Below are 13265 nucleotides of genomic sequence, written 5' to 3'. Positions count from 1 at the left end.
TACCAACGCAAGAGCTGAGGACAGTAGGTACGCTGCAGTGTCATCTGTACTGTCCCCCTCCCCCACGCCCATTATCTGCGTGACTGCAGGCACCTCACTAAGCAGCCAAACGACCACCATGGCACATTTACCCAGGCCATTAGTTTGGATTGTGCCGGGTATCTCACAGCATAGGCAAGAAGGGCCAATTGAAGAGTTAGGCTGGCTGGGCACGGTGGCTCACGCCTGTAATCCCAGCACTTCTGAGGCTGAGGTGGGTGGCTCAGGGGGTCAGGAGTTTGAGACCGGCCTGACCAACACGGTAAAACCCCGTCTCTACTAAAAATACAAAAATTAGCTGGGTGTGGTGATGGGCGCCTGTAATCCCAGCTACTTGTGAGGCTGAGGCAGGAGAATCGCTTGAACTAGGGAGGTGGAAGTTGTAGTAAACCGAGATCATGCCATTGCACTCCAGCCCTGGCAACAGAGACTCGTCTCCCAAAAAAAAAAAAAAGGCTATGGCCTGAGGCTGCTCTTCACCCCAAGGGATATATGGTAAATGTCTGCATGAGAGTAAAGACCCTGGTCTCAGATACACACACAAGGATGACTCTTAAGAGTACCTCCTCTATCTCCCATTTCTTCTGGCCACGCTAGAACGAGGTAGATAGGACCGGAAAGTAGACTACCTCCCTCTGCGGTCCATTCACCTACAGCTGTAGTTTCTGAGAATAGTGCTGCGTGGCAGGGCGAGCTCTGGCTTTTATGATCTCCCCTTGTAGAGTGCTGGACTGCTTCATGGTGCAGGGTGTTATTATACGGCTTCATATCATATGCCCAGTAGGAAGGAGAATGCCTGGGCAGATCTGATGCTGGACAAATTCACTGCCCACATCAAAGGGCATCTCCCCATAAGCCCAGAGACCCACAGCTAAATGTCCCCACTCCCCCGTCAAAAAAAGCAGCTGATAGCCATATTTCTGTACAGGCTCATGTAGTAGAGGGAGCTTTTATTGTTTTTTTCAGAGAATTCGGAGAGCCGTAGATTATACAGAGCCATTTCTCAGCACTCTTTTCTCTCCACTTAAGAAACTGGAATACAACGTGATGAAGATGATGCCAAAACAAGACTGCTGGCTCACATCATCTAGGGTACAAATACACACTTAATCACTTGACACTTTATTGAATGCAAAGCAAGATTTAGCATCTTTGCCTTCGTTGTACAGAGCTGAAGCGGGAGCCCAGGGACGGGAGGACTGCATGGTTTTTCTTGGCGGGGGAGCTGTGCACCCTGCAGTCCTGTCGTGTTGTGGGAAGATCAGCCCATGTTCTGTCGGTTGCCATAGCCTCTAGGATGGGTGTCCTTCCAGTCATCCCACTCCCGGGCTCTGTGGAGTGTTTGTTCATCATCCTCTTCCTCCTTTTCTTCTTGTTCTTCCTGTTGCTGAGCTGCTTTTCTGAATTCCTCTAAAGTGGAAAAATTAGAAAGGGAGGTGAGAAATTGAGGGAATGTTAATAAGTAACGTCAGGGGCCTCAGTTCCACTCTGAGCACAACCACATGCAATGAGAACAGGAATACAGCCAGCTGCCTACCCGGGGCCCGGCGGAAGCGGGGAGAGAACTTGCATTACCTAATATATCGCATGTTAAAAAATAGTACGAAAGGATGCTCTGAGCGGTTTCCACAAGAAGGCAAAAATCATAAAAGGTGCCCCTCAGAATGAATTCTATTTTGGAAGAGAATTCTTGCAAAAATGGCCAACACCCTCCTCCAGCCCCAAAACAAAAACATTACCACCACCACCAAACAACCCCTGCAATCCAAAAACATGAAAGAAAAAATATTTATGAATTTGTGATTTGTGAGTTGCCAGGGGGGTGGATTGCAGTTGACGTTTCCTCCTCCATCCATTTCCTTCACTACAGACATACAAGTTTTTGTGCATAAAATTGAAAATCACAGGGCAGTTGGACCTATAAGAAAAGCATGCCTACATTATTTTGCAGTACTTGAAATAGGCTGTGAGGTCCAAATGGCACTTATCATGCAGTGTACACCCAAAAGAAATTAAACCAACTGCCGCATCTCTTTTGCATTTTTTTTTCCTTTGTGAGGTAAAGTAGCATTTTCCCGGCTACTCTTGAGTTTGCTCATGAGAAATAGTCTCATTACTATGAATGAAATGTGTGGGGACCTCATCTAACAGCTCAGGAGTCTCGTATTTTTTCTTTTCTTTTTTCTGAGATAGGGTTTCTCTCTGTTGCCTAGGCTGGTGTGCAGTGGTGTGATGGCTCGCTGTAGCCTCAAACTCCTGGGCTCAAGTCATCCTCCTGCCTCAGCCTCCCGAGTAGCTGGAACCACAGGCATGAACCACCACGCTTGGCTAATTTTTACATTTTTTGTAGACACAAAGTCTTCCCCTATGTTGCCCAGGCTGGTCTTGGCCCTCCCAAAGTGCTGGGGTTACAGGTGTGGGCCACCTTGCCTGGTTCTTTTCTTTTAAATCCTTTACTATGGTGGAAACCACACAAGTACATATAAAACAAATTTTTATAAGGAGGCCTTATAGCCTCCACTCAGGTCAAGAAACAGATCTCCTGTATCCATCCCAAAAGCCTCTCTGTGTACATTATACAAATCAACTCTCCTCCCCTGCAAAAGTAACCACTATACTGCTTTTTACAGTAATAACTTCCTAGAGTTCATTACAGCTTTATTACCCAAGTGTATATCACTAGACACTGTAATTGTCCATTTGTACATTTTTTTACTCAACGTATTTTTTAGTACAGAGTTGTACAACTACCACCACAATCCAATTTAAAAACTTCTATAACCCCAAAAGATCCCTTGTGCCCACTTACAGTTAATTCCCATTCCTTCCCTCCCTGCCCCCAGCTCCTAGAACCATGAATCAACTGTCTCCATAGCTGTGCCTATTCTGGACATTTCATATACATGAAATCAAAATCATGTAATGTGTGATCTTTTGCAGCTGACTTCTTTCACTTAGCATCATCATCTTTTGTTGTTGTTGTTGAGACAGTCTTGCTCTGTCTCCCAGGCTGGAGTGCAGTGGTGTGATCTTGGCTCACTGCAACCTCCACCTTCTGGGTTCAAGTGATACTCCTGCCTCAGTCTCCTGAGTAGCTGGGGTTACAGGTGCCTGCCACCACACTTGGCTAATTTTTGTATTTTTAGTAGAGATGGGGTTTCACCATGTTGGCCACACTGGTCTCGAACTCCTGACCTCAAGTGATCTGCCTGCCTTGGCCTCCCAAAGTGCTGGGATTACAGGTGTGAGCCACTGCACCTGGCCTAGCATCGTATTTTTGAGGTTAGCCTTGCCTATTTAAAAATGTTTTGCTATCTTTTTAAATCTATAGGTTCCCCCTCCATCCCTTTCTTCCAAGTTATCTGTTGAAGAAGTTGGGGCATATGACCTGTAGAGTTTGTTTCCCAAAGACCGGATTTTGCTGATTACATACTCATGATGCAGTCTAACATGTCCTCCTGTGTTTTCTGCAGATTGGCAGCTGAATACAGGGGCTTGATCTGACTCAAGTTTGATCCCTTCAGCGTGAATAATTATAGGTGGTGCTGCATTCCTTCATCAGGAGGCAGGTAAATATCTCTGTCTCGTTGTAATGTTAGGAGCTGTTGATGCTCAATGCCCAGACCCATTCATTTCCTGGGGGGTTTCAAAAAGGTGATGCCCTTAATTTTAACTTTTGAAAATTAACTGGAATACTTTTACAAAGAGAGCCTTCCCCTCATCAACTACTATTCGGTTGCCTAGTAGAAAAGATAAAATACTTGACTTTTTCCCTTTATTTACCATTTCTCAAGATAATGTGTTCCCTTATTAGCCTCTGAGGTTGAATAATTTGGACTTGTTTTATAATATAATTATAGGCGGGGACAGTGGCTCACACCTGTAACCGCTGCACTTTGAGAGGCTGAGGTGGGAGGACTGCTTGAACCCAGGAGTTCGAGATCATCCTAGGCAAGATGGAGAGACCCTGTCTCTACAAAAAAAAATTTATGACACTTAAATTGGCTCACAAAATTATAAAAAAAGAAAAGAACGTTTAAAATCTGCCAGGCATGGTAGTGCACGGCTGTAGTCCTACCTACTGGGCAGGCTGAGGCAGGAGGATTGCTTGAGCCCGGCCTGGGCTCAGAGTGTGAGACCCACCTCTAAAAAAATAAAAAAATACATAATTATGAACTTATAGATTTAAACGTATCTTATGAGTTTCAACCAGTTTCAACTATTATTATTATTGAGACAAAGGAGTCTTGCTCTGTCACCCAGGCTAGAGTGCAGTGGTGTGATCTTGGCTCACAGCAACCTCTGCCTCCTGGGCTCAAGCGATTCTCCTGTCGCATCCTCCTGAGTAGCTGGGATTACAGGTGCCTGCCACCACACCCGGCTACTTTTTGCATTTTTAGTAGAGACGGGGTTTCACCATGTTGGCCAGGCTGGTCTTCTGACCTCAAGTGATCCACCCACCTCAGCCTCCCAAAGTTCTGGAATTACGGGCGTGAGCCACTGCGCCCGGCCCACAATTATTGTTTTAAAAAACTATTTAAATCAACTTCTTCATTTTAGAAGTTTTCGATTTACAGAAAAATTGAGAAAATAATACTGAGTTCCCACATAACCACACCCAGTTTCTTATTATTAACCTCTTACATTAATACAGTTTCTGTCATACAACTAATGAACCAATACTAATAAATTATTAACAACTAAAGTGCATACATTACTCAAATGTCCTTAGGTTTTACCTAATGTCCCTTTTCCGTTCCAGGATCCTATCCAGGACACCACAGTACATTTTGTTGTCTGTCTCTTTAGTCTCCTCTAGGCTGTAACTCTTTCTCAGACTTTCCTTCATTCTGATGACCTGGACGGTTTTGAAGAGTACTTGTCAGGTAATTTGTACAATGTCCCTCAGTTTGGGTTGCCTATTTTTTACAGAATTAGACTAGGGTTATTGGTTTTGGAGGACAATACTACATATGCTATCAACCTGACTTCACACTGATAATAACTTCGATCACCTGACCAAAGTGGTATTTGTACGTTTCCAACTAAAGTTACTTCTCCTCCCTCCTTCCACACTGCAGTCCCTGGAAGCAAGTCACTAAGCACAGCCCACACTGTTGGGGTACACAGTCATGCTACACACCTCCTTGAAGCAGGAGTATCTACATAAAATTATTTGAAATTTTTCTCTAGGGCAGATTTATCTCTTCTCCCTCATTTATTTACTTATTCAATCACTTATTTCTATCACAATGGACTCGTGTATATTAATTTTATTCCTTGTGTGATAATCCAATACTGTTAAATTTACTTTCCTGCCCAAGTTCTCCCAGTTTTGGGCTGTGAGGGTTCAGCTGGCTCTTGTGTTCCTTTAACACCCCAACAGTTTTTTGAGCTCTTGTTTTCTAGTACAGAGAGCCCTGAGGTGATTTTTCAACTTGATGATGGTGTGAAAGTGATATGCTTACAGTAAAAGCCATACTTCATATTTTGAGATATTCAATATTGTAGTATAAAATAGGCTTTGTGTTAGATGATTTTGCCCAACTGTGGGCTAATGCAAGTGTTCTGAGCAGGTCGAAGGTAGGCTAGGCTAAGCTACGATGTTGGGTAGGTTAGGTGTAGCAAACGCATTATCAACTTAACCATATTTTCAACTTACAATGGCTTTACCAGGATATAACCCCATTATATGTTGACTATCATCTGACTACGAGATGCTCCAGGTTCATCTTGTATATTCTCTGCCTCAGCCCTAGAATCAGCTATTTCTCCAAGGAGCCCTGGTTCATTTATTAGAGGATGGTATTAGAAACCAAGATTTGGGTGTTGGATGGACTTGTTGCTACTGTCAATTATCCTCTGTGAAACCAAATTGGCCAGTGGAAACATCTTCAAATTGGCTTTTGATATGACCCCAGTAGCCTTTGAAAGCTCCTTCCCTATCTTTTATGACAAGATGTTCCAAGCTTATTTTATACATTTCCTGACCCAGAATTGTAGTCAGTTATTTCTCTAAGATATCCTGATTTCTTAAAAGAAAGAATATTGGGAAGAGTATTTCTGTATCACAACTGGAGTTACTAGGTATCCTCATTGCTACTGGGCTGGTCCTTGTTTCTAAGCCTTTTCAGTGGATAGAGCAAAAGTAGGGTGTGTGTGTGTGTGTGTGTGTGTGTGTGTGTGTGTGTGTGTGTTTACTTTTAAATAAAATTTCTCATGCGTTCATATGGAGTACTACAGGGTTTAAAAAAAGATCTAAATTCTTTGGAATTACATCTGTATTCTTTCACATTAAAAGTCCTAGTTCTCAAAGACAGGACGACAGAATTAGAATATCTAATAATTGCTCATTTATATTATCTCACATTATACATAGTCTTGCAATAATAACACTAACTTTGACACCCCACCAATATAATTACTGAGAACTATTAAAATTTTGCATGATTTCCCCATTTCTCCATTTTTAAAAATAGTTATCTACATTATCTGGGCACACAGGCATTACATAATCCATCTCTCTTTTAATCCTCATTTCATCTTAATATTACAAGTAACTGTACATTTAACGCTCACTACCTGTCCTTATGTCAATGTTTCTCAACACTTTGGCTGTCTGAAGCTCATTCTCTAGCAAATTCATGGGATGGTGGAACAGTATTTCTTGAATTTCTGCATGTTGATAAATATCTGTACTCTATACTTAAAAGTCAGTTTTACCAGGTATAATGTTCCTTGGCTCACATTTTTTCCCTTTGAGTATCTTAAATATCTGTTATTCCATTTTCTTCTGGCGTAAAGTATAGATCTCAAAAAATCTGAGGGTAACCTAAGTTTCTTTCCTTTATAAATCACTTACTATTTTTACTGAGATGTCTGTGGCTTTTCTTTAAAATTCAGAAATTTTATTAGACTATGTCTTATTGGTCATTCTGGGTTATTTCTCAGGTACATGGTGTGATTTTTCTTATCAAGTGACCGTGGTGCTCGAGCCCTCCAGGACCAGGAGCTTAGGCCCCGCGGAGAAGCTGGGCCTGGTTTGGGGGAGCAGTTGTGCCTCTTTGGTGCCTGATCCAACTCAGTGCCTCAGCCCCAGGGAACTGGAGCTTTGGCCCAGGGGAGCAGCTGGGACCCTGGTGCTTTAGCCAGCATAGCACCGGGTTCCTGAACCCCCCAGGGAAACACAGCCTTGGCTAATCTGTATACAATGCTCTCTGGGCCAAACAGCCATAGCACCCCCACCTCCCTGGATCTGGACCAGCCCTCTGTGGTCTGAGTCACTGAGGTGTCCCACCTCCCTGGGGAGCAAAGCCAACACTGCACTGCATCCCACCCACTGGAGCCCAAGCCACAGGTATGCCCCACCATTCCTGGGGCTGTGTTGCCACTGCACCCGGCCTCATAGAACTTCCAGGGTCCAGAGTCACCACTACACAGTATCTTCTTTCCTGGTGCCTGAATTGCCACTGTGCCCTGCTCCCTGGGGTCTGAGTGTCTGGAACACCCCTCGCTCCCCAGAGCCATGCCAGTACTATGCCCCGACCCCCAGGATAGGAATCACAGCTACATCCCTGCCCCTGGGCCGAAGCTACTGGGAAGTGCCTCAGAGTCATAGTCCTCGGCTTGGTGGGAGAGCGGCATCCACCTGTGCCTGAGACTGAACATGCACCCATGTCATGGGTGCTGCAGCAGTTCAAGAAGATACTGGACCCAGGACCAAGTTCCACAGCCACCCTGAGCACCTGTGCCTTGGAATATAGCACTGCTGTGGCTGCCTGTGGGTTGCGCCACACCCACAGAGATCCCCCCACCTCAACTTTTTTAATCCCAAGAAACTTTCCTTAGTATTAACTTTTAGCATTTATTCTTTTTCCTCGCTTTGGCTTTCTTCTTCAGATAATCCTATTATCTATATGCCGGGTCTCCTTTACTATCTTTAGTATATGTCACTTTTCCTCAAACCCTGTTTATCTTTTTTCATTTTAAAATTTTCCTTCCTTTTACCATAGTAAGACATTTTCTGTTGCATTCACTCATTCTTGTTTCCTTCTACTTTAGCCTATATTTCTGAAATGATTCATGTTCCCCAAGTTGTCATATTTCTGAGTTTTTCTAATCCTGCTTTATATTGTCCTTCCATGTCCTATGTTATTTTCCGAATATCTTCCAACTCTTTTTTGAATACCATGTTTCAGATTTGTTCTGTTTTTTTTTTTTTTTTTTTTTTTTTTTGAGCACGTCTTTCTGTAGTGTTTTCAATTCTTTTCTAATTTTGTGTAGGGTTTGACTTTGATAATTTTCTGTTCCCTTTTTCTCAGCTTTGTGCTATATTTCAGAATCCATAAAATCTGCCCACTTAAAAGTATACAGTTCAGTTGTTTTTTTTTTTGTTGTTGTTGTTGTTTTTCTTTGAGACAAAGTCTTGCTCTATTGCCAGGCTGGAGTGCAGTGGCGCAATCTCGACTCACGGCAACCTCCGCCTCCCGGGTTCAGGCCGATTCTCCTGCCTCAGCCTCCCGAGTAGCTGGGACTACAGGCACGCACCATCGTGACCGGCTAATTTTTTTTTTTCTTCTTTTTTTTTTTTTTTTTTGTATTTTTAGTAGAGACAGGGTTTCACTATCTTGGCCAGGCTGGTCTCAAACTCCTGACCTTGTGATCCGTCTCCTAAAATGCTGGGATTACAGGTATGAGCCAACCCACCCAGCCCAGTTCAGTGTTTTATATTTAGAGTTGTGCAACCATCACCACAGTCTGTTGTTCATTTTTACGTGAAATGTATTCCTAAACTTGCAGAAAGAAGCACGGTTCAGAGTAGCTTTTCTAACTTCATAGAGGCTCCCTTTCTGCTGTTTTTATGTGCATTAAAGAAATATGATTACTTGCTTGACTGGAGTTCCTGGTTCTGGTCCTCTCTTCTAATTTCATCTGGACCTTTTCTTTCTTTTTCTATTCCTGTCCTGCTTAATTTCAATTCTACTCTCAGCAATTTCTCCTCAGTGTGGAGTCCCTGTCCTGGAAGGGAGACCTGGTGGATCAACTTCAAGAGTTCATTAAGGACTAGACTACTCTATCCCTTTCAGACTTTCTGACTATTGGTCCCTCATACTCATCCCTCCCAGTTTCAACTGCAGTTCTTAAATGGGACTGCCATTCTTTCTAGGGAATATGCTGCTTTGGAATTCTGTTTGTCAAGTTTTTCAGATGGCCTCCCAACTCCGGTTTTCTCCTGCACAGATGCCAATAACTGCTGGATCTTGTGGCTACGGGTAATTTGCCCTTACCTGTTTTTATTGTGAGGTTCATGGGGATACACTGCCACCTATTTTCATTATAAATATTGTCCATGGGTATTTTTTCATATTCACTGAAGTATAACATACATGTAGAAAAGTATACTAATATTTGTATAGCTCAGTGAACTCTCACATATTGAACACATCCATGTAATCAGTACCCAGATCAAGATACAAAATATTTCTAACTCCTCAGAAGACCCTGTAGGTCCAGTTCCATTCATGATCCCCAACTAAGGGTGAACACTTACTAACTTTCAACCAGCACACACAAGTATTACCTGTTTGTTGAAGTTTGTATGAATGGAATCACACAGTATATACTCTTTTGCATCTGGCTTTTTTCACTCATAATTAGGTTTATAAGATTCAGCTATATTTGTCACAGCTAACAAACTATAGTTTAACCTTACTGCTACATAGTTTTCCATTGTGTGAATATACCAAAATTTATTTCTTCATTCTATTATTTATGGGCATCTGAGCGGTGTATTCAGTGTGGACTATTACAAATAATGCTGCTATGTTCAATCTTGCACAGGTCTTTCGTGGACATATGGTCTCACTCCTCTTAGGTATATACTGAGGAGTGAGACTGCCAGGTCATGGGAGTATACACATGTCCAACTTTTGTGCATTACTACCATGACCACGACCACCCCTAGTTTCCCTGCCTTTATTTCCTTTCATCTATTTACTTTGGGCTTGCTTTGTTCCCTAGGCCCACCCCCCCGCCCTTGTTAAGGTAAAACCTTAGGTAATTGATTTTATCTTCCTTTTTTCTAACAAGTGTTGAAAGTTACACATATTTCCATCTCAGCATTGCTCGAGTTGTATCCCATAAATTCTGATGCTGTACTTTCACTGTAATTCTGTTCAAAGTATTCTCTTTATTTTTAAATGGGCAAACAAAAATTTACGGTGTACAGCATGTTTTGAAGTATATATTATGGGATAGTTAAATCTAGCTAATTAAAAGATGCAGCATCTTACACATTGTTATTTTTGCAGTAAGAACATTTAACATCTACTCTGTATTTTATTTTTATTTTTTTTGAGATGGAGTTTTGCTCTGTTGCCCAGGCTGGAGTGCAATGGCGTGATCTTGACTCACTGCAACCTCTGCCTCCTAGACTCAACCCATTCTCCTGCCTCAGCCTCCCGAATAGCTGGGATTACAGCCGCCACCACGCTCGGCTAATTTTTGTATTTTTAGTAGAGACAAGGTTTTACCATCTTGGCCAGGTTAGTCTTGAACTCCCAATCTCAGGTGATCCACCTGCCTCGGGCTCCCAAAGTGCTAGGATTACAGGCGTGAGCCACCACACCCAGCCATTAACGATAGTCACCATGCTGTATAACAGATCTCTTGAACTTATTCCCAGTTAGAAGTATTTTCTAATTTTCTTTCTAATTTCCTTTTGGACCTATACGTTATTTAGAAGTGTATTGTTTAATTTTCAAATATTTGAGAATTTTCTAGGTATGTTATTGATTTCTAATTTAATTCCATTGTGGTCTGAGGATATATTCAGTGTGATTTCAATTTTTAAAAATTTATTGAGACTTATTTCATAGACCGGTATATGATCCACCTTGGTGAATGTTCCATGGGTATCTGAAAAGAAGGTGAAGGCATACCTTGTTTTATTGTGCCTCACTCTACTGTGCTTTGCAGAGACTTTTTTTTTTTTTTTTTTTTTTTTTTTTACAAATTGAAGGTGTGTGGCAACCCTGCAGTGAGCAAGTCTATTGGTGCCCTTTTGCTAAGAGCATTTGCTCACTTCGTGTCACTGTGTCACGTTTTGGTAATTCTCAGTTTCTCAAACTTTTTCTTTATTTGTTATGGTGATCTGTGGTCTTTGGTATTACCAGTGTAATTGTTTTGGGGCACCACAAACCATGCCCACAGAAGACGGAGAACTTAATGGGTAAATGTGTATGTACTGACTGCTCCACTGACTGGCTGTCCCAACCCTGCCCCAGGCCTTTCTGTTCCTGGAGACGCAATATTGAAATTGGGCCAATGAATAACCCTACCGTGGCCTATAAGTATTCAAGTAAATAATTTGAAAATTATTAGGCACAAACGCATTTATGACTGCTGTGTCTCCCTGATAAATTGCCACTTTATCAGTAGGAAATGCCCTTTCAAAATATCTGATAATACATTTTCGTCTTGAAATCTACTTTATCTGATATTACTATAGCTACTGCAGCTTTCTTATGCTTACTGTTAGCATGGTATAGGTTGAGTATCCCTTATCTGAAATGCATGGGACCAGAAGTATTTCAGATTTTTTATTTTAGAATATCTGCATCATATACTTACTGGTTGAGCATCCCAAATCTGAAAATCTAAAATGCTCCAGCGAGCATTTCCTTTAAGCATCATTAGCTTTAAGAACTTTCGGATTTTGGAGCATTTCAGGTTTTTCATTTTCAGATTTAGGATGCTCAACCTATATATCTTTTTTTTTTTTTTGAGATAGAGTCTCACTCTGTCACCCAAGCTGGAGTGCAGTGGTGTGATCTCAGCTCACTGCAGTCTCAGCCTCCCGGGTTCAAGTGATTCTCCTGCCTCAGCCTCCTGAGTAGCTGGGATTATAGGCGCGCACCACCACACCCGGCTAACTTTTGTATTTTTAGTAGAGACGGAGTTTCACCATGTTGGTCAGGCTGGTCTTGAACTTCTGACCTCGTGATCCAAATGCCTTGGCCTCTCAAAGTGCTGGGATTACAGGCGTGAGCCACCTATATAACTTTTTTGTTCTTTTTATTTGTAACCAATCTGTGTCTTCATATTTAAAATGTATCTCTTATAGACAGCATGTAGCTAGACCTGATAATCGATTCCTGACTTCTAATTTGAAGGTTTATTCCATTTACATTTGAGGTGCTCTGCATTTGGCCATTCTATCAGGTGTATAGTGGTATCTCACTGTGGTTTAATTTTCATTGCCCTAATGCCATGATGTAGAGCATCTTCTCACATGCTTATCTGTGATCTGTGTACTTTCTTTGGTGAGGTATTGGTTAAGGTTTTTGGCCCACTTCTTAATCAGGCTGCTCCCTTTTTTTTGAGACAGGGTCTTGCTCTGTCACCCAGGCTGGAGTGCAGTGGTGCGATGATAGCTCACTGCAGCCTCGACCTCATAGGCTCAAGTAATCCTCCCACCTCAGCCTCCTAAGTGTCTGGGACTACAGGCACAAACCATCATGCTTGGCTAGTTTTTTAAAACTTTTTTTTTTTTTGTGGAGAGGGGGTCTTACCATGTTGCTCAAGCTGATCTTGAACTCCTGGGCTCAAGGGATCCTCCCACTTTGGCCACCTAAAGTATTGGGATTACAGGTGTGAGCCACTACACCTGGCCTAAAACTGCTCCTTTTCTTATTGTTGGGTTTTAAGAGTTCTTTGTATATTTTGGGTAAAATATACAAAGTCCTTCATCAGATATGTCTTTTGCAAGTATCTTCTCCCAGGTTGTGGCTTGTTTTCTCATTCTCTTGATAAATTATTTTTTAAGTAGTTGCTCTAGGAAATACAATGTTCATCTTTAACTTTCCAGCCTACTTAGAGTTAAAATTATGTGATGGGGGGCCTCAAGGATGGTGCACAACAATCCCAGCCTCTTGGTATTCATGCTCTTATGGAGTCCCCTCTCATACTGTTTGTCAGGGTTGGCCTATATGACCAATAGAATAGGGCAGAAGTCATATTCCAACATTAGATTACAAAAGATGTTGAGCCTTTTGATTTGGGTCATTCTCAGATCATTCACTTTGGGGAATGAAAGCTGTTATGTTGTGAGCAATGCTATGTGAGCCTCCTGTCCTCAGCTACATTGATGAGCTTGGCAGCAAATTCTCTAGTCCCATCCAAGCTTCCAGAAGACTGCAGCCCCAGCTGACAGCTTGACTGCAACC

At 42.2% G+C, this 13265-nt stretch overlaps 3 protein-coding genes across 6 annotated transcripts in view; 1 reads left to right on the top strand and 2 right to left on the bottom strand.

Moving 5' to 3' along the window:
- PJA1 (praja ring finger ubiquitin ligase 1) overlaps positions 1-13265 on the top strand; it is a 1335831-nt gene that overhangs the window by 86478 nt on the left and 1236088 nt on the right. The gene's annotated exons all lie outside the window — the stretch shown is intronic.
- The window catches only part of OTUD6A (OTU deubiquitinase 6A), a 229278-nt gene that overhangs the window by 131085 nt on the left and 84928 nt on the right, over positions 1-13265 (bottom strand). The window lies entirely within an intron of this gene.
- The window catches only part of IGBP1 (immunoglobulin binding protein 1), a 32395-nt gene continuing 20086 nt past the window's right edge, over positions 957-13265 (bottom strand). Inside the window, exons 7-8 of one of the 2 annotated variants that reach the window (XR_007722603.1) lie at positions 4779-4897; positions 1404-1449 (exon numbers count right to left, since the gene is read on the bottom strand). Coding sequence is in view for 1 of the 2 variants with exons in the window: in XM_050776250.1 (XP_050632207.1) it covers positions 1301-1449 (149 nt within the window). In the remaining variant the exon portion in view is untranslated. Of the gene's footprint in view, positions 1450-4778; positions 4898-13265 lie in introns of both variants that reach the window. The other variant, XM_050776250.1, reaches the window with a different exon arrangement.

The sequence above is a fragment of the Macaca thibetana genome, chromosome X (genome assembly GCF_024542745.1).
Source record: "Macaca thibetana thibetana isolate TM-01 chromosome X, ASM2454274v1, whole genome shotgun sequence".
NCBI lineage: Eukaryota > Metazoa > Chordata > Mammalia > Primates > Cercopithecidae > Macaca > Macaca thibetana.
The sequence above is the reverse complement of the archived record's forward strand: the minus strand, read 5'-3'. Positions and strand labels throughout refer to the sequence as shown.